Source organism: Podarcis vaucheri (assembly GCF_965113315.1).
Source record: "Podarcis vaucheri genome assembly, chromosome: 13".
Taxonomy (NCBI): Eukaryota; Metazoa; Chordata; class Lepidosauria; order Squamata; family Lacertidae; genus Podarcis; species Podarcis vaucheri.
This window is the reverse complement of record NC_138751.1, coordinates 56,707,593-56,728,178: the sequence shown is the minus strand read 5'-3', so window position 1 is coordinate 56,728,178 and position 20,586 is coordinate 56,707,593. Positions and strand designations below refer to the sequence as shown.

The following is a 20,586-nucleotide window of genomic DNA, read 5'->3' as shown; positions in this document are numbered from 1 at the left end:
CAGACAGGAGATAAACAACACACTCAGGATTCTGTTTTAGACCACCCCTTCTGTGATGTATGTATGATGTTTCTGGGGGTGGTCTAGAGTTTGAAGGTGGGCAATTTAAAAAGTCTATATAAGGGCTTGCACGCTTGTGCCCCCCCCCCCCGTGTGTGTGTGGGGAGCACCCTGTTGCAACAGCTTTAATAAAGATCAGGCTTACTAGCTGCCTTACTTCTCAATATTCTCTGGTTGGCCTCTGTTATTTTCTCCTACCAATAGGGAACCTATAAAGAGGTCTCTATATGGGCTCTTGGGTACCCCAAGGGAAAAGGAGGTTTTTTTACTTATATCAGCGTGAATGAAAAACATGTCAAACATATTATTTAGGCATTATCTTTGAAACTGCTATGGTCCTGATGATGCCCGAGTCCCTTCTAATTTCTGGGGTAGCCAGGCCAGCTTCTTGGGGCCTGAGCACGGTCGTTAGTATAACAAAGGAAGGGGCTTTGTGCTGGAGAGCAAATGGGTGGGTTCCTCTCCCTCACTTGGCAGGTGACAAGAAGGACAAGAGGCAGAGTGGGGTGTGAGAGAGCTGGGCTTGCAGGCAGAAGTTGGGGGTCAGATCCATGCCTTCTTTTGGCTTCAACCCAAGGCTGTGATTAAGGGAAGAAGCAAGACCTTCTGAGGTGTTAATGCTTTGAACCCATTGTAGGCTCAAGTTGTATATACAGTGGTCCCTCGGTTTATGAACTTAATCCGTTCCGGAAGTCCGTTCTTAAACCAAGGCGTGCTTTCCCATAGCAGCGGGGGGCCCAATTTACACTCAGCAGGAAGTGAAACATGTTCTGCTTCCAATGCAAAGTTCACAAACCAAAACACCTACTTCAGGGTTTGCGGCGTTCTTAATCCAAGTTGTTCATAAACTAAGCTGTTCTTAAACCAAGGTACCGCTTATGTGTAAATAAACCTTATCTCTTCTGTGGCAGTTTTTGTAGTCAAATCTACCCCTGTATATCTATGCTAGTTAGTAAATGGAGGGGTGAAGGACCAGAGAGCTGTACATTGCTATAGGTCACCCCCCTCACTTTCAGGGAGGGAGAGAAAGTGGCCAGGGCAACCAATATTATTGCTATTATTGGAGGGGCACTTTCTGCTTGAATTTAGACTCGCGAAAAGCATTTCTTCACCTTAATCTGGACCTAAAATTACAACAAAAGTATAATTTCCTGAAACAAGTAATCAAACAAAAGTAAACTTAAAGGAATCCTGTTGAAGTTTTACATATCCAAACTCCTTGAAAGGATTTGTACAGAACCAAAAAGAGGGGACGCAAAAAAGCCTCAAAGAGACCAGTAGATATATTTAAGGAAACCAGACCTGGTCCTGGTTGATCTTATGGAGATGCAGCCGCCCCGCCGCCCAGCCCGCGCTCGGGCCCCAGGGCTGGGCCTGCACGGAGGCGGCCGAGGCCCGGGCAGCCCAGGGCCAGCCAAGCTGAGCTTCTCGTGGGGACAAGATCAAGCCTCTCGGCGGCAGCGTGTATCTGGGGACACACACGAGTGTGCGCGTGTGAATCCAGGCACACCCTCGGGGTAACGCGTTCCTGTTCCCACAAGCCGCCTCAGAGGCCGAGGGAGCTGAGGCGATTTCCATCTGCCTCAGGGCTGGAACTTCTCTCGCGAGTCCTCCTCGACTCCAGGGCTGCTTCGCCCTTTCGTAACCCGCTTTGAGGCGGGCGGGCGGCTCACCTTGCCGGCTGAGGAAGCCCCCTGCCGCTGGGGTCGCCCTCCGTGGGGCGCAGTGGGGCGCCGGCGAGACCCCCTCGCTCGCCCGCTCGCTCCCTCTCCCGGCCGCCTCGCCTCCCTCCCCCGCTCGGCCTCCCGCTCCCGGGGCGCGCGAAGCCGCCGTTGCCGGGCGACGGGATTGTTTGCGGCCTCCTCCTCCTCCTCCTCTGGGTCGCTCTCGCGGCGGCGGCCTCCCGTCCCACTTCGAACTCGGCGGCGGCGGAGGGTGTCTTCCCCCGGGGCGAGCTCCCTCGGCTTCGCCCGGAACCAGGCGAGAGAGGGCGGCCAGGGAGGAAAGGGTCCTCCTCCTCCTCCTCCTCTCGCGGAGGGTCTCCAGCCGGAGGGTCTCAGCTAAGCCTTCGGAGCGGCTCCCCCGGCAGCCTTAACCGCGGCCGTCGGAGGAGCCTGCCCGGCTGGCTCGGGGCGGGCGGCGTCTCCCTCGGGAGGGTCGGCGGGGAATCGGGTCGGCGGACCCGGGGATTCAGAAGGGGCCCGAGTCGGAAGGGGCTCCGTCTCTGCAGCGACGCTGTGGTGCACTTGGCTCAGGATGCTGCGAGGTGGGCGGGAAAGTTGGCGCAAAAGCCTCTCGGGTTCAGAAATGGGGGAGGCTCGGCCGGCTCGCCTGACTTCTTTGGCGGGGATTTGGCCAAAGGCTTCCTTTTGAAAACACCCCCTGTTCTCCCCCTTGTGCAGGTATGAGGAATACAAATAAAGAGCCCCGCGGACCCCCAAATCGATACGCACCATGTGGCAAGTACACACTTTATAAATGTGATATTTCTCATGTAAAGCGTTTCAAAACTGCGCTCTTTTTATTTTAGTGAAAATAGCTTACATTTGAATTTGATAGGAGCAAAGAATCATGACTGTGGATCAGTGTCTTCAGTGCAAAATAAAGGCAAGAGGCAGGTGCAGAAAATGGTGGTCTTGGCAACAGGACCTGCCAAGGCAGCCCCTGCCGTCCCGCCAGCCCTCAACTCGAGGCTCAGGACATCCAACTATTCTGTTTTCTATACGCCAATACTTTTTCAGTCTTAAAATCCAGCTATTACAAGTTCATTTTCTGTTTCACACAATTAAGTCCATAAGAAGTTTCCAATCCTTAATAAATGTAAGTGGTTTTTATTTAATTAATCACATTAACTTTGCCATCTCAGCTAAGTCGAATAATTTTACCAACCATTTCCCCATAGTAGGTAGGGCTGCATCTTTCCATCTTTGTGCATTTTTAAACTTTAGTTCGGGACTATGTAATACCTTTCTCAGAACTAGATCCTGTGGTGTTTACAGTGTTTAGACATCTTCATTTTGTACAGTAAGCTCGCTACTTATGCACATTTAACTTGTGTGCATTCAGCTTTACATGATTGGCAATTTAAAAATAAAAGGGGAGGCAGGCAACCAGGAGAAAAGCTCCTATTTTCTCTTCCATGCAGGGGTGCCAACTTGAATAAAATACTGGGGGAGCCCAGGTAAGCCACGGCCCACATAAATGTGGTGTGCACACACCATTTGAATGGCAATGCCCATCAACTTTGGGGGGTGGTTGCCCCCTCAAATATTTTATTGGTGGGCCGAAGGGGCCTTGACCCCTAGGAGTTGGCTCCTACGCTTGCACACATACACATTCTTGTGCACACTTGTTGTTGTGTCCAGGAGGGAAAAATTGACCAAGATTCTAGTTTGGAGGAGAAGACTAAAAGAGGACCAACAGAAGCAGTCATGGAGCTGCTTGGAGTCAAGAAGAAACAATTTGACTGGTGTGTTTTTGCAGTAAAGGGCAGGAAGAAGAAGAAGAGTTTGGATTTGATATCCCGCCTTTCACTCCCTTTAAGGAGTCTCAAAGCGGCTAACATTCTCCTTTCCCTTCCTCCCCCACAACAAACACTCTGTGGGGTGAGTGGGGCTGAGAGACTTCAGAGAAGTGTGACTGGCCCAAGGTCACCCAGCAGCTGCAGGTGGAGGAGTGGAGACGCGAACCCGGTTCCCCAGATTACGAGACTACCGCTCTTAACCACTACACCACACTGGCTCTCTGGCCACACTGGAAAAGAAGACCAGGAAAGCGGCAGTAAATGATGCCTTTTGGATTAATGAGGAACAGTGTAGAGCTAAAGGAGAAAGCCAGGAGGGTTACAGCAGCAGCCAAGCACCTTGCGGGGTTCACAGAAAGAGCTTGGGGGGGTATGTGTGGCCATTGGGCTGCAGGTTGGGCTATCCTGATGTAGAGACATTTCTATCTGACTTGGCATTGAAATGCCCTTGATCTTTCTAACTGATGAACAGTACCAGGAGAGGCAGCCAAGCTTTTAATTGTGTTATATTAGGTCATTGATTTTTGTAGTAATGGGGAGTAGAAGTTATATAAGTTATTCTTTATAAATGCTTTTAAAAAAACAAAAAATGGAATAGTTTTCCTGTTTTTCATTGTTTTCTATAATAATTATAATTATTACTTATTGAATATATATATATACTGCCCTATCTATACCTGGAGGTCTCAGGGTGGTTCACAGAACAAAATCAAATTAAGTTTATACCACTTAATATAATACAAATCTCAAAATGTGATATTCATCTTTTTGCTTGTTAATGCAGATTGGTACTATCACGTGCCACTCAAGCGATCAGAGGAGCCGGTTAATTCTGAAGCTCAACAGCAGCCAACATCCCAGATCCCAGGTCTCGGTGATTTTGGAGATCCTCACAGTGAGATTACATTTGGGGGGCGAAGGAAGTGGATTAAAGACACTGACTCGGAATATGTAAAGCTGGCAAAACAAGGAGGCCGACCTGGTAGTTAAAATTCATATGAATCTTATGGCAATTTCAGGAGGCTTGTACATATAAATGGTCTGGAAAGTGCTATAAGAAATTTGGGGACATTGGGGAGGATAAAAAACACAAAATATGGATGTTCCATGCCATCCTGAAAGCTGTGATGTTGCAGAAATGCAGGTTCTTTTGTTTTGAAAGAACCCACAATTTTAGCAGTATTCTGTAACCTTTTGTGGCAATCTTGGTTGAATTCATACTTAACTAAAAATTGCACATTTACCTTTGGGTAAGGCCAATTCAAATCAGTGGGCTTACTTCAGAGTAAAAGTGCATTGAATCAAGCTGTAAATGCATCACCTTACCTGAAAGCAGCTATCAGAGGAAACGTGCACATTTTTTCCCAGATAAGGAACAGCCTCAGGGAACAATTTTATTTGTAAATCAGCATGGAGGGGAGTTAATCCAGGCATAAATGCAGTTGCTTTTGTGTTTTTATTTCTGTATATTGGTTTGCTCTGTTAGTAAGTAGAGATCTTCTGACAAATGATTGTTTCTCTTGAATTCAAATGGAAAAAAAAAATGAAATCATTTGATCTGTTTCCCTTCCCTCCTTTTCTGCCTCTATTTGGATATTTTCAGTATTCTTTTTTGTAGTGTAGGGAATTGGGGAAGGCAGGCAGATTTGTGTGTGAGCCATGGTGCATGAGTGTGTGTGTGTGTGAGAGAGAAAATAAGTTTCCCCGTCTACTTAAAAAAAAATCATGCTTGAAACATTTGTTGGGAAGGCACACTGGTTAGAGCAGCAGTGGATGACCTTCTCAGGGCCAAGGGCCACATTCCCTCAGGGAAATGTGATTGCAGGCTGCATACTAGTGGCAGGGCCAGCACCAGGAGATCCTGTCGTAGGTCTATGTCACCTAGTATAGTTTGCCCCTTAATCTCATGGGGAGGGATAGAATGAAGCATTTTTTATATTGCCCTCTTGTTTTAAGAATGTCCAGAAAACTAGTTATCTACTTGCTTAAAAAAACAAAACTTAAATAACTTTGTCTCCTTCACTTAAGACTTGTTGAGACATTTTACACCTACCCCACGGAAAGTGTCTCTGGGGTCTTATGGTGCACCTGAGTGGTATACACATCATGGGAAACCAGCAGCAGCAGCAGCAGCAGCTGATGAGTCTAAGTAAGTATTCTGTCTTCATGCTAATCTCTTTTGGGTGACTGAGGAAGAGTGGAGTTGAAGAATGTTGAAAGGAAGAAAATGTCACAGCATTTGGAAGCACCTGGAACCTTTCATAACAAAATACTTCACAGTAAACGGTAAAACTGTTTTCCGCAGGCCTCGAGTTTCAGCTATGCCAGACTACATGATCCACGAGGAGTTTAAGGCTGATCAACCTGCCAGCTATGAGCCTAAAAGAGGGCCTTTTGATTTTGATATGAAAAGTGTTTGGCAAAGAGATGCTGAAGACAAAGAGAACAAAGAGAAAAGAGAGGTATGTGAACCTCTCTTGGTTGGTGAGTGGGTCAGGACAGCAGCACCTCACGCGAATCCCAATGAACTAGCACATCTGGTGTTTTGTATTTCTCTGCCCCATAATGTGGGTCTTTGTCAAATTTGCAGTTGAAAATATATTCTTATTATTATTATTATTTGTATACTGCCCTGCATCCATAGATTTCAGGGCAGATCTATATCAGGTATTGCTGTGGGTGCCAATCAAAAAATGGCCACCATGGGGAAATGACATGGCATAACAACACAGCTGCCATGGAGAGTGCGGCATAACACAACATTAGAGAGTACAGTCATGGTGAAGCTTTTCCCATGACTTTATTTCCCCACCAAAAAGGTTTCACTTATTGATTTTCTGTCTGCAACGATGCAGAAATGCCTGTTTCCCCCCCAGTGCCAACCCTAAACCAAAGCCTAGGCTGCCATCCTGCATCCACTTACCTGGGAGCAAGCGCCATTAAATAAAAAGAAACTTACTTCTGAGTAGATTACATTATACTCTAAGTTAACTATACAGTGAATTCTTAATGAGTGCTTGATCTTTAACTGCTGTACAGCAGGTGACATGCCTCTTTGAAAATGTTTCAAATTTTCCTTTTGAAGTTAACATCCACTCAAACATTGTTTAACAGTATTTGCAGAAAATAACCTCTAGAAACTACCTGATCTCAGATGAAGCCACCACAAACAAAATGCACCCTGGCTGCTAGAGAAAGCAAGAGGACAAACTACAGAGATTCCAGGAACTAAAAAATAAGACAGAAGCGGGAAAAGTGCACTAAAGGGCAGGGTGGAAGAGCAGCTCTTTAGGACCCAGCGTTTCCTGTTACCTGGTGTCCAAACAGCTCACTTATCAGTCACAAATCCGTCTTCACTCATTGGCTAAAAACATTGATAGGCAGGAGCAGCCAGACTGGCTCATTTCATAGAATTTGTGGAAGTGTTTAAAAATGATCATTCCCCTTTGGGGGCAAGGTGCTCCATAAGTTGGTCCAGCTGCAGGCATGCTTGGAGGAAACTGATTACTTGGATCCATTCCACTCTGGTTTCAGGCCTGCCCGTGGCACTGAAACCACACTGGCCACTTGGGTTGATGACATTTGTTGGGAAAGAGATGGGAGCTTGAGTTTGCTTGTTCTGCTTGATCTCTTGGTGGCTTTCAATCCTGTTAACCACAATATCCTTCTAGAGGAACATATTGTCACAGGGAGTTTGGGGCTGGGGACCTTGTGCTTCAGGGTCCACTCCTACTTCCTGGGACATTGCTAAGAAGTAGTTATGGGAGGCTAGCATTTGGTGCCCTGTAGTGTCCCATAGAGTCGCATCTTGTTTCCCATGCTATTTAACATCTATATGAGGTCTCTGGTTCTGTGATCAGGAGATTTGGAGTGGAATGTCATCAGTATGCAGATCGCACCCAGTTCTACCTCTCTGTTTCATCTGAATCAGGAGAGGCAGTTGAGGTGTTAGACAGGTGCTTGGAGGCAGTGGTTTGGATGGGGGCCATTAAACTGAAGCTGAATCCTGAAAAGACAGAGGTGTTATGTGTCCCAAGTTCTGGTGTCCAGGAGGTGAGGAGATGGCTTGTTCTGGTGAGAGCAGCTCCACAGCCTGGGAGTGTTTTTTGAATTCAGCGCTGACCCTGGAGGCTCAGGTGGCCTTGGTGACCAGGAGTGCCTTTCCCCCCAACTGTGGCTGGTTCACAAGCTACAACACCTTTTAAACAAAACAATTTGGTCACTGTACTCCATGCTGTGATAACTTCCAGATCATATTGTTGCACTCTGTTCTGTGTGGGGCTGCCCTTGAAGACACAGCAGGAGCTTCAATTAGTCCAAAGTGCAGCGGCCAGATTACTGGCTGGCCTTCTGTTTCGATCTCACATAACCCCTGTTTTAAAACAGCTGCACTAGTGGCCAGTTTGTTTCTGAGCCCATGGTGTTCACAGTGTTTATAGCTCTGATTGACTCAGGCCCCAAAGCAACTTACAATCACAAAAATCAGGTGGGTCCTAAAAATATACCTCTCCGTAAGAAGAGCTCTGCTGGACAAGGCCGATGGCCCGCCCACTCCAGCCTCCTGCTGTCGTAGTGGTCAGCCAGATGCCTGTGGGAAACCAGTTATTACCCAACTTTCACCCTAAGGTCACATAATAATCACTGCCATGGGGCCTTAGGATGAAAGGTGGGTAATAAATGAAAATAATCATTTTTTTTCTATTGAATTACACAAGTTTATTTGCACAGAACATGAAATGTCGCCATATGATGCTGTTTCATTCAGAACCAAGCTGTGTCCTGGAACTGGAAAGAAACGATCAGCAGCTAAATTGATGTTGGCTCTGTATAGACTCCAGAATCCTTAAAACTAGACTAGTTGCAGACCCTTCCTTTACCTTCCAGCCCCAGAATGTGTTGTAGGACTTAACATCACAATCCTCATATATAATGTCTTCCATGAACTGCAGCAGATTTGGGGGCTGGGGTGCAGACACTTGTACTTTTTGTCACTTTTAGAAACAGCTGGAGTGTGCCTACAGTTTATAGAAATCAACATTTTTTTGGAAAAAGTATGGTATTTGGGTGCTAAAATCTACCATATATTTTGGATAGTCGTTTTTCTGTATGTCTCTGTTCTCTATGGGTCTGACTACCTCTCAAGATACTGTATTGTTGCCAAACTCTGTACAAGGGTTCCTGAGGGGGAGATGGCAGTTTTCACCAATGTTTGGATGCCAAGGCACCATTTTGAATCAAGATGGCAGATCAAAATGTGACTTTGGTGTGAGTTTGCCTGGTTTTTGGTGCAATGGGTCCAGACTACACCAATTTGGATGGTTCTGAAGATACTGTTGTCCCATTTGGCAGGATAGTTCCTACCTGCACCAGTTTGGATGCCTCTTGAGATATTGTCCCCAAACTGCATCAGGGTTCCTCATATGGAGGTGGCAATATACATCTGTCTTTGGACACTAGGCGCCATTTTGAATCAAGGTGGCAGACCGAAATGTGACTTTGGTGTAACTGCTCAATTTGGTAGGATGGGTTCAAAGTACACAGATTTTTATACCTCTGAAGATATTGTCACCCCATTTTATAGGACTTTGCCCAATTTGGAATGACAGTTCCAACTTGCACCAATTTAGATGCCTCTTGAGATAACATCACCAAACCCAGCAAGAGAGTTCCCAAGGTAGAGGTGGTGGTCTAATCCTACAGTTGGACACTGGGCACCATGTTGACTCAAGATTACGGATTGATATATGGCTTTGCCCAATATAGCATGACGGGTCCAAATTACGCAGAATTGTACACCTCTAAAGATACTATCACCCTGTTTGGTGGAACTTTGCCAAATCTGATGTGATTTGTGCCAAATCTGATGTGATCTGATGGGAGCCAGTGTGGTGTAGTGGTTAAGAGTAGTCTTGTAATCTGGGGAACCGGGTTTGCATCTCCGCTCCTCCACCTGCAGCTGCTGGGTGACCTTGGGCTAGTCACACTTCTCAGAAGTCTCCTAGCCCCACTCACCTCACAGAGTGTTTGTGGTGGGGGAGGAAGGGAAAGGAGAATGTTAGCCGCTTTGAGACTCCTTAAAGGGAGTGAAAGGCGGGATATCAAATCCAAACTCTTCTTACTTACTCTTACGTTGCCAACCAGTGCCAAGCTTAGATGCCTTTGAAGAGATAGCGTCAGCACGATCGTTCCCAAGGTGGAGGAGGTGGTCTATGTTTAGATGCCAGATGACACGTTGAATCAAGATGACAGGCCAAATTAACGCTAAGTAAACATTAGCTCCCTTTGCCACACTCAAATTGATTTGGGGCTGGGTCAAGCATTCCCCAGGGAAGGGTGAAGCCCGGGTGGGTAAGTGGATAGTTGTGCACAGCCCTAAAACCATAGGCGCCGACTCCATGGGGCTTGAGGGGGCCCGAGCCCCCTCAAAAATTCGTTTGGGGGGGCTCCGCCCCCCCAATAATCTCCGGCGCCCCTCCAGCAGAGCGCCATCGCTGCCCCTCCCCCAGCCCAAAATGCACAGGGTCGGGCTGCATGCCTCCTGCCCTCCCTCCCGAGCAAAAGCTCCACCCAATTTCCTACGGAGCTGATTAATAGGAGCAGCACGCTCTCCCCTATTCGCTCACGAGGAGGCGGCGCCACTTTATTTGCATATTCATGAGCTTATTTATTATTCATGAGCTTTCCCGGGCCCCCCCCCAATATTTTTTATAAGTCCGCGTCCCTGCCTAAAACTCACTAATTACACTATCCTTTGAAAAATCGCAATATTTTGGGGGTTTCTTCAGATTCCTGGGAAGTGCCAGGCACTTCCCACTAGTGAAGAATATAGTGTGAAATAATCCCTTTGAAGGGTGTAAATTTCTTATGTAACTTGGTTGAGGTTCCTGCATTGCAGGGATTTGAACTAGATGACCCTGGGGGGGGGGGGAGGTGGCGTTCCAACTCATTCTGTGATCCTGGTTATGACTTAAGATGCTTTTTGTATCATTGTAATTAAGCTGACAAACGAATAAAATTATTATCAGGTTGGTTGGTTTTTTAATTTCCCTGCTTAATTTATACAAATTTTGTCAAACTAAGACCTTGACTAAATGGGAAAGAGATTTCTCTGTTCAGGGATAGCTTCTTGTGCCCCTTGAGGACATTCGTGGCAACAGCAGGACTGGGGAAGAAGTGAAGCAGGTGAGATTTTTGCTCTCTGCACCAGCATCCTTGCTTAGTAACATCGAACCATAGTTTGGCATAGCCCCGCATGCAAACCAGGTCATCGTATCTTACTTTGGTGCATTTGTCTCCCAGCTCTTTTAAGGATCCCTCTGAAGTAATATTGGGCACTATTCAGCCAAAATGAAGCATAGTAGTTGATTTCAGTTGCAAAGTTGTTTTGATTAAAACCTCTCCCACTGAATTGGGTGAAATTAACTTTGAATGGATAGTGTGGCTTTTGTCCTTCAACAGGAATCACATATAAACTTAATTTAATTGCCTGATGGCCAACCCTTATGGCTAAATCATGAGAAATAACTGCTGAAATCTTGGATTTAAATTTCATTAGCTTTCTGAAACTTTCATTTTATATATCTTCTCAGAAGCAAGTCCCATTGGGTCTAATGGGCCTCTCAGATAAGTACATTACTGGATTGCAGTCATAAACTATTTTCAGATACCTGCTTATTTAAAGTTATGGGTTTTAATTGTTTTGTCAGGATATAGGAAATACTAGCCAGGAGTACTGTTTAAAGTTCAGCCTCCTTAGTTTATTCTATCAGGGAAAAGTGTGTTGGTTCCAGTTAAAGAAATAAATCCTTAAGGACATATCACAGTACAAAAACATTTTAATCCCAGAGGGTTCTTCTCAGGTCTCATTAAAAACATGGAAGCCTCTTGTGCATTCTAGATCAGGTTATTCAAGTGATTATAGATCCATTCTTTTCAGCTTCCAGAATATATGTTCTTTTTTCTGAACATTAATGTTTATTTGGGAGTGTTTTCAGGAACACTGGTTATCTTTTTATATTATTATTAAAGCTTCCATACTCTGTTTCTAAAGAGTATGGAACTAGATGTGAAATGGGATAATCAGGAACAAAGGGATCTGTTGAGGGTTACCATTTTAAAAAAATTAAAAGCAGTATCAGAATCTTGCTGGAGCTGTGGCTCAGAGAGGAGACATAATATTGTGTACATCATTTTCATGATTTAAATTTTACCTTGCCCCCCACCCCAGCAGAAAGGTTCTATTCTTTCTGAAATGAAGTTTGTACGGAGGCAAGTCAGGTAGTATACACTTTATGTGACCAAGCTGATCATTTTTGTAAAACATTAAACACACTTTCCTGATCTCTTTTCTGTTATCTTTAAGATCTATTACTTAAATTATGTTTTGTTTGTTTTTTTAAATCCCAACAGGAAAATGGAGTACAAGTTGAGGGCTCTCCAGGCAGCACAAAAGAAGAGGTGAGTTTTTCTGAAACTAGAATTGGATTTGATAAAAGACAGAGGGAAAATCTCAAACTGACCATTTTAAAGACTAAGCCAAGAAACAGGTATTTGGCGATTCCATCAGCACATCATTGCAAAATCTTTCTCCAAGTTACTGTTGTGGTCTCCCCTCCTTTTAAAAGTCAGTGTTGATTCCTGGATGCATTTGTATTTTTAATAGTTTTCTAGCCAGCTTCAAAGTTTCAGATTCTGGTAAAGAATAAAACTGGTTAGCATGAAAAGCTTTTTAGTACTGTTCCAATCAGTGCTCTTTTAGTATTCCAATCAGCCTGACTAAGGAGTTCACTGTGGTGGAGGGGCTGGGATGGGCACGTGGAAGCTCATATTCCACTCATGATCTCTTACCTTGGTTAATAAATTCTGAAGTTTCTGTATGCATCACCCTGTGTATACTCAAGTTTTGTCATTCTGAAGTATGCACCTGCTTGAAAATGTGAGCTTTTTCTTAAAACCTGAGACTAAACTTGACAAGATTTTAAATGTGTTCTTGTATTTAACATGCAGGATGGTAATCGTAACTGGAATCCCAGCAAGTTTATAAAGCAATTTTAACTCTCTGCCTTCCTCCTGAGGAAAACCCCTCCTCTGGTATTTGCTTTGTAGGGTGAGGAGGAAATCCTAAATTGTCACCAGTGGGGGATTTCCTTCCAAATCTGCACACAAAATTTAAAGAGGCATATAACAGCATGGACAGTTTGGCCCTCATATTTTAAGATAAAGCTTACAATTTTAGCATTCAAATGGCACATACCACTGGTAATCAGAACTTGAATAAACACAGGTAGCGCAGACACAACATTGCAAATGTGAACTTGCACACATGCTCCTTCCAGCACCGTCTCACTTCAGTGTACATATTTAAAACCTGCACGTTAAAGGTGCACTTAACCTTGCATAAAGCCCTAACAGAAACTAAGCAACCTTAGCCACCCTTTGGAAGTAATGCTAAGGGTCAATCTACATGTTGTGCTACAACTGATTTGAATTGGGTTGATAGCATATGGGGAACGGGTCCAGTCTTGGTCAGCCCAACTCAAAAGTTCTAGTCATCACATATCAAACTTTTTTATTTCTCAGCCTAGTCATATCAGATTACTTTGAGCGACAACATCACAAAAACAGGAGCCTAATACAGGAGCCATGTACAGATTGCTACAGAATATATTGCAGGGAATATTCTTTCTTTTTAGCTGTTATTTCAACCTGTTTTAATCATAGGTCTATGTATGTCCATTACTGAATTAGCATTATCTTTTTTACACAGATAAAGCTTCCTGCTATAACGCCAAGATACCCACACAGAACACCACAACCTATTGCAACTAAAGAATTTCATGGAGGAAACCGACTCTACTTCCCTCCAATGTTAGCTAAATATAATTGCTGTGTTTTAAATCCAGACCTTACAGATGGATGTGCAAGTACTCAACTTGCCAGTGTAAAGCTGTGCATAAAATTGTTACCCTTTGCTCCAGTTCAGTTTGAGTATGAATTAGTGTATTGCATCATAGTGATGGCTATATGCTGAACTTAACAATAAGCATATAATCACAATAAGATATATTTGGGAGGCAGTATGCACACTTTTTAAAAAAGTGTAGTTTATTAAAAACTACCCTATATTATCATATGTACACTGTTTCAGTTATTTGTCAGTGTACCAGATGAGAAGCCTCGCTGGATGTCATGTTACATGACTGGTAATCTGGAACAGGTGAAAATGGAGACCAGAGTACACCTTGCTTTATTTTGGGAACATATTCAAGGGCGTAGCACAGGTTCTCTGCACCCAGGATGTGTGTGTGTGTGCTGGGGCAGGGGCAGAGTGCGGCTGCGCGAGCCCAAGCCCTCACCGCTTACCAAGCCACAGTGGTCTGAGCCGGCAGCGAGTGAGGCAAGGGGATGGATGGAGAAAGGCTCAAAGCCAGCTCACAGTGAGGGCAGACCAGCAACGGCTGCCAGAGGCTCTCGCCTCTCCTTGGTGGGTGGCGCTGCTGCTGCCGCCATCCCCCTCCCTCTCAGCCGGCCATGAGGAGAAGGAGGTGCTGCTGCTGCTGCAGCCCTGAAGGCCCAGCCAGGGCACAGCTTGGTGAGGGAGGGAGCCTGTCGTGGGGGTGCCTGGTTGTGCCATCTTGCGCCCTCTCAGCAATGCATGCCCCTGATATCATTTGGGATTGCTGTAGGCTTGACGTCTTTCGATCACATAAGTTACTTGTCTTAGTCATTCATATTTACCAGTAGTTCCTGTTTTGACTGGTGTTACTTGAAACAACTTTTTCTTCACTGCTGGATGTTGAGAAGGTGTGCATCAACGTATGTTGTCCCTATGTGAAGATTTGCACGTGGATCTGTTTTACCAGCTGGCATTCAAAGAACCATGCAAATACTTCTACTAGAGGCCTTTTTGCCACAAAGCCAGAATGCTTCTAATACCAAAGGAAGCTTCAAAAACACTTTTTAATATAGCACAGAGATCTGGTGTTTAAAAACCTCACCAGACATGCTCAAACATTTGGATCCACCTAATGTAATTCTTTGGCTCTCTGCTTCTCTGTATGTTTGCATTGGGATGCTCTGATGACCATCAGGTTCCCCAGTACATAGTGTTTGTTGTCAACACTAACAGTACATCACTGTAAGTAACTGTTGAAAAACCATGGCGCCAGGTATAACCATTGACCATTTGGACTCCTGGCACTCTTCTAAAAATGTCAACGACTTTTATTTCCCTATTTTAAAAAATTGTTATCATAGTAAAGAAAAAGAAAAGATGGGTACCAGTTTTGATAAAAGGCTTGCTTCTTGTTTGGTGTTCTCGTATAGGCCTGCTCACAAAAAAAACGAACCTGTAAACTTCAGCAAACTGATCAGCAGTGGTTATGGAGATGAGTGGCTTCAACAGCGTGATGACTGGGAGAAAAAGAACTCGCAGCCTAATGGTAACATTTTAGACTTTAAAAAAATAAGCAGTATTTACTGACCTATGTCTTTCTTTGTAACGTAGACCTATGCAAATATGTGTATTAATCCCATAAAACATTCCAGTAGATATATGGAAATTGGGCTTCAATTCATAGCTTATTCTTTGTATTGCCTACAAACCCGGTATATTGTTTATTCGGGACAAGTTTTTGGGATTTTGTTTCTGTTCAGATAGAGTAGAACTAACTTAATCTGCATTCATTCTGCAGTATTTGTAGAGCATATAGAAAATAAACTACTTGAGTGCTGTATGTTATACACTAAACCTTTATACAGTTTTATATGTAACTTCTGTAAACTCCAATGGAAATTGCTTCCAGGGCAGCATGTATTGGACTTTAGTCTGACATCGGACATCATTGCTTATGCCAAATCATAATTCCACTTAAAGATGCAAGGTAGCATGGGATAAATGGCACCCAAATATAATATTTATTTTTCAATGCTCCTTTTGAAAAGACTTGCCTTCTAATAAGATAATAGCATTTACAGAATGAAGCCTGTGCAAATATCCTATTGTATTCAAAAGCTTTTGGACACCTTTTTAGCTCATTTGCCCCCTAACAAATACCTTGTAAGACTATTAAAGCAACCGAGGCTTATTTTATGACATGAATGCATATTAAATAAAGAATTCCTTTTCTGTTGTTTCTTACAGATTCTCTTCTTCCTCCAAGTGAGTACCAGAAGAAAATAGAAAAGAGGCAGAAAGCTAGGAAACACACATTGTCATACAAAAGAAAACCTAGATCTCAATCTGGACTTGAAATGGGGGCCCAGCCTAAGAAGCCATTCTTCAACCTCAGAATGTATGCCACCCAAAACGCTATCCTACCAGCCCATTTCTGCCTTAACAGATCTAAGAATTACTCATTTCCAAACATATATAGTCTTTTTCTTTAATTGTCAATAGAATTTAACACTGAAGGAAAGTAACCTTTTTAAACGTAAAGCTTATTACAAATGTTTTTAATATGAATTTTTACTTCTAGCTTAATTAATTAATTGGGGGGAAAACCTTTTGCTTTGTATAGAGCAGTGGTTTGTTTCTCTTTCCCACCCATTCACTGTTATCGACAGGCAGAGATCTCCTTTGGTGTCCCAGGGGTGGGCGCTCTCATAAATTCTGCAGCAGCCTCTCTTGTCACTCCTCAACACCTCACACTTCCCTCAAGTCTTTGCAATTGGGTATTAGTAGACCTAGAAGAAAATATTTCCTCTCAATTTTTATTCTTGGGCATATCCAAATAGAGGGCAGTAACACTGCATTTATTTTAAATTGGTTGAAAGTTTTGCTTTGGAAATTCATAATAAAATACAATGATACATTCTACACAAGGTCCCCAATCATGAGAGGGAGATTGGCATATGCAGTGATGCTTACTTCATTTTTTTCTGCACTGCATCACTGGCTGATTTTAAAAACACTAGAACCATAGAATTGTAGAGTTGGAAGGGACCCCGGGGATCATCTAGTCCAGGCATGGCCAAACTTGGCCCTCCAGCTGTTTTGGGACTACAACTCCCATCATCCCTAGCTAACAGGACCTGTGGTCAGGGATGATGGGAATTGTAGTCCTGAGACAGCTGGAGGGCCAGGTTTGGCCATGCCTGATTCTGGTCTAACCCCCTGAGTAGCTGCGTGCAATGCATTGTGGGATGCTGCTGTTTGGAGAAACAAAATTAAAGTCCTACAGCACTTGCTTATTTTCCACTTGTGCCTCACTGGATGAGGCCATTATGCAGAAGGCTGCAAACTCAAGAAGAATCTAAAGTTCATGATGTAAAGCACATACACAATAGTAGGGTTGGAAGGCGTATGTAGTTCAAGTGTTTCCATCTATATAGAATTTATCACATCCAAACTGTTTCTTAGAACTTAATTCCACATTTCAGAAGCTCACAGGTAGGAAGGTTATATTTGTGTTGTAGTGTCTTTAGAGAATGGATCAAGCAAAGTTAAGATATCCACAGTGATTTCTAAAGGGACCATGTATGTGCTGTGTTGGAGAAGGTAAGAAAAGGAAAGAAAACTGATTAGCCAGGATGGCTGAGACAGGGGGAGAGTTGTTCTAAGAAGTTTATTAAACTTGTTCATGCAGCTGAGGTCTACTAAAGCAAAGCAGAATACTTTTAGAAAAGGACAATAATCCAAATTAGGACAATGAACTCTTGTGTGTCAGAATAACAACTCTGTTATATGCCTCAATTATTACATAAAACCCATCATTTTAAAAAGTGTGCTGCAATCCCATTCAGCCAGTGTTTCTTTATATTTCTGAGCAGGCCTGGATGGGATTGCACTGTGACGCTCTAGTCCACTTACCTAGAAGTAGGATCCACTGACAGCAGGGTTTTCTTCCAAGTAAAGGTGCACAGCATTACATGGCATGACTAGAATCATACACCCGGCCTAGGAATTTAGTTTAAAGGTATTCATTAATCTACCTGCACACATGGGATGCCCTGTGCTTGGCAGGCTAATGGATCCCACATCAGCGCCATCTCCATTGGTTCATGTGTGCTGGTTAAACATGGAATTTACTATTCTAGGACAGTATTTCCATAGATTTGGGGGGGGGTGTTGTAATGTGGAAGTCATCAATGTAATAGAATACTGAGGATATAAAAAAGTGTATTTTTGTTATTTTAAAGAACTTCAGTACTACCATTTAGAAAGGACCTCACATGCAATTCATCAAAACCATTAATAGAACAATAAACAGAGCACCCTATTTCCATCTAACCATAAAACTGACTAAAACAAGCCCTGCTTAAAGAGCCCCAATTATCTAGCATTCCAATTTAAACTCCAAATGCCTTTCTAAACAGATGTGACTTTGAAGCTAGTTTAAGTGAAATTGGGGAGGGCATCTCCCCAAGGATTGAATTCCATAGGTAAGGGGCCAGGGCAGAGAAGACCCTGTTTCTTATGACCGCCAAACTAATACATTTTACTGTAGGCATCTCAACAGGGTCGCCATATTGCTCCATATTACCTGCATCCTTCCAGGGGCAAAAGTTGGTGTGGTGAGCACTGGACTTCTCAATACTGCCTTCCAAAAGACTTTCCCGCCAACTCTGCACTATTTTAAAGCATTTTTAATCATGCATTATTACATTCAGATACAGGCTGCAGGTTTGCCACCACTATTTTAGAGCTTCCTTGGCAATCACCAGCACTTTGATTTGGACTGGGAACAAACTGGCAGCCACTGTAGCTAGCACAATATTGATGTCACATAACTGATTGCTTGGCCCCCACAAATAGCTGGGTAGCCACATCTAAAACAGGTTATCCAGAAAGGGTAACAACAAGCTGGTTAAAGGCTCTTCTGGATACCACATCTAATTCCCTGTGTTAGCAGAGAGCCCAGAAACACACCCAAGGTGCACACCTGAACCTTCAGGGGAAGAAATGCAATTCTAGTATCTGAAGCTGCAACCAACAGCACTTGCATTTCATTTCATTTCTTTTATTGATTTGGTTGCATTTATGAATTGCTTCCTATGTAACCTCTTGAAGTGGTTTAACACTAAAAGCACCAACAAGAAAAACATACAAAAATATCATATACGGTATGGTTGCATCTTGTGAGGGGGGGTATGTTCTGGGGTGGTGCATATATGCAAAAATGGGCCGGCTGCCCCCCCCCCCCAGCCTTACTTTCCAGAGCTGGTGTGCCGAGCAGGCCTTTCTAATGGTTGATGTTTTATTGTGTTCTTTAGATTTTGTTGGAGTGGCAACCCAGTCAGATGGGCATGATATGTTGTTATTTTGTGACCCTTGGGGTCCCTTCCAACTCTACAATTCTACGCTTCTACCTCCCTCCCCTCAAGCAAAGCAGATTACTTTTAAACTCTCCAGATTGCTTAACAGACAAGTCCTCCTCAGCATGCAGGCTCTAGGATGCTCTCAGGGCCTTCCAGGTTTCCATGCAAGAGCATCCCATATTTCATATGACAGTCATTTACATATTTGAAGCTGGCTGTCATATCTTCTCTCAGTCTCCTCTTTCCCAGGCTAAACATATCCAACTTGCTCAACTATTCCTCAGCAGGTTTGGCTTCTAGACCCTGGATCATATTGGTTGCCCTCCTCTGCACACCTTCCAGCTTGTCAATATCCTTCTTAACTTGTAGCACCCAGAACTGGACACCGTATTCCTGGTGTGGTCTGACCAAGGCAAAATAGAGCCGGACTATTAACTTCCCTTGATCTGGACACTATACTTCTGTTGATGCAGCCTGGAAAAGCATTGGCTTTTCTTGTTGCTGCATCACATTTTAGGCTTATGGTCATCTAAGACCCCTTGTTGTTGTTGTTTAGTCGTGTCCGACTGTTTGTGACCCCATGGACCAGAGCACACCAGGCACTCCTGTCTTCAACTGCCTCCTGCAGTTTGGTCAAACTCATGTTAGTGGCTTCGAGAACACTGTCCAACCATCTTGTCCTCTGTCGTCCCCTCCTCCTAAGACCCCTAGAATGTACTATTAAAGCAATGCTGTTCACACTGAAAAGGAAATTAGAAAGAGGAAGAGCAGTCCAAATGTACAAGGAGCAACCCAATTTCATTGCTGTTAGTTCATTTCAATATTACACAAGCAGGGCCATCCTTCATTGACCTCAGAGAAGCTTTTTTGTACAAGAAAGAAATTTATATTTAATGTCTTTGAGTGAGAAAAAAATGCTCATTTTTCTGTCACCTCTTGTTTTTCAGATTCAGAGACATCCCAGCCAGAATCAACACAAACAGACAATGAGTAAAAGCAGATACTTCATAGAATTGTCAAAATTCTCACTATTTCAAAACAGCACTGAGTGCAGAAGACTATAATAGAGCTTAGGAAGCAGGCTTCAATAATTATATGTTGATGTGTTAGATTATGTGTCTTTTTAACCAGGATATTTAAACAGTGGACCACATTCATTCCTGTTGGTTTTTCTGTTTGTTTCAGTAAGTTTGCAACTGATGTGAGTTTGGTCCAGTAATCTATCCCCGTAAGCTTTTAAAGCCTGGATGCTTGCTTCTGCTGTTAATGCCTCCGCCTGTACCTGAACCTGCTTTCTGCTTCTACTTTTCACCCACTTCTGCCAAGGTTTGCCTTGTAACCTCATGTTCTAAAGCTACGTGGCTGCTTGAGAGTTGGTGAACAGTAGCATCCCTGCAGTCCTGGTTAATGGATGCTTTGCTATGGGGTTGCACTACTGGAGAGAGTCTCTAGTGGAACAAAACCCTTGAGACCAGTTTGAGCCACATAAACTTTGCAAAGCTGAGTCTTTATTTTTCTGCTTCCAAGCGTTGAATGGGGTAAGTAGAAAGCCAGATTGTTGTGATGTTTTATATATTTTGAACTTGTATGTATATTGGCATTGAGGTTATTATTCAGGAGGTTGGATTGAAATGATCGTTTTCAACACCATTCTCATTTTGTTCTGATGTATACCTCACTTCATATAAACTTGCATATATACTTGGAATTCTGTTTGAATAAACATCACAAGAGAGTGATAACAA

General features: G+C 43.6%; 2 protein-coding genes and 1 long non-coding RNA gene across 8 annotated transcripts in view; 1 reads left to right on the top strand and 2 right to left on the bottom strand.

Annotated features, from left to right (window-relative positions):
* SUN3 (Sad1 and UNC84 domain containing 3) overlaps positions 1-1,865 on the bottom strand; it is a 23,498-nt gene extending 21,633 nt beyond the window's left edge. Inside the window, exon 1 of one of the 2 annotated variants that reach the window (XM_082196118.1) lies at positions 1,734-1,865. The gene's annotated coding sequence lies outside the window, so the exon portion shown is untranslated. The remainder of the gene's footprint in view (positions 1-1,733) is intronic. The other variant, XM_082196119.1, reaches the window with a different exon arrangement.
* On the top strand, positions 1,498-20,586 carry LOC309517077 (uncharacterized protein C7orf57). 5 transcript variants are annotated; one of them, XM_082196126.1, is made up of 10 exons: positions 1,498-1,577; positions 2,463-2,519; positions 4,368-4,565; positions 5,612-5,732; positions 5,889-6,045; positions 11,993-12,040; positions 13,350-13,450; positions 14,909-15,024; positions 15,726-15,876; positions 19,789-20,586. In XM_082196126.1, the coding sequence occupies exons 2-10, from the start codon at positions 2,465-2,467 to the stop codon at positions 19,829-19,831; spliced, it is 990 nt and encodes a 329-aa protein (XP_082052252.1). In that variant the 5' UTR covers positions 1,498-1,577; positions 2,463-2,464; the 3' UTR covers positions 19,832-20,586. The 5 variants fall into 5 exon arrangements, with proteins under 5 accessions (XP_082052252.1, XP_082052251.1, XP_082052250.1 ...); XM_082196125.1 differs by lacking the exon at positions 1,498-1,577 and adding an exon at positions 1,989-2,040; XM_082196124.1 differs by lacking the exon at positions 1,498-1,577 and adding an exon at positions 2,283-2,326.
* On the bottom strand, positions 6,062-11,986 carry LOC309517095. The gene is made up of 3 exons (XR_014213145.1): positions 10,309-11,986; positions 9,703-9,955; positions 6,062-9,422 (listed from the first exon to the last, which is right to left on the bottom strand). It is a non-coding gene; the product is annotated as an uncharacterized lncRNA (long non-coding RNA).

Bases quoted from the DNA above. Each gene is read 5' to 3' on its own strand.
- LOC309517077 (XM_082196122.1), top strand. From the start codon at position 3,286: ATGGCAATGCCCATCAACTTTGGGGGGTGGTTGCCCCCTCAAATATTT. The intron at 5,733-5,888 runs GTAAGTATTCTG...TGTTTTCCGCAG, and splicing joins GCAGCAGCTGATGAGTCTAA to GCCTCGAGTTTCAGCTATGC. The intron at 13,451-14,908 runs GTTAGCTAAATA...GTTCTCGTATAG, and splicing joins CGACTCTACTTCCCTCCAAT to GCCTGCTCACAAAAAAAACG.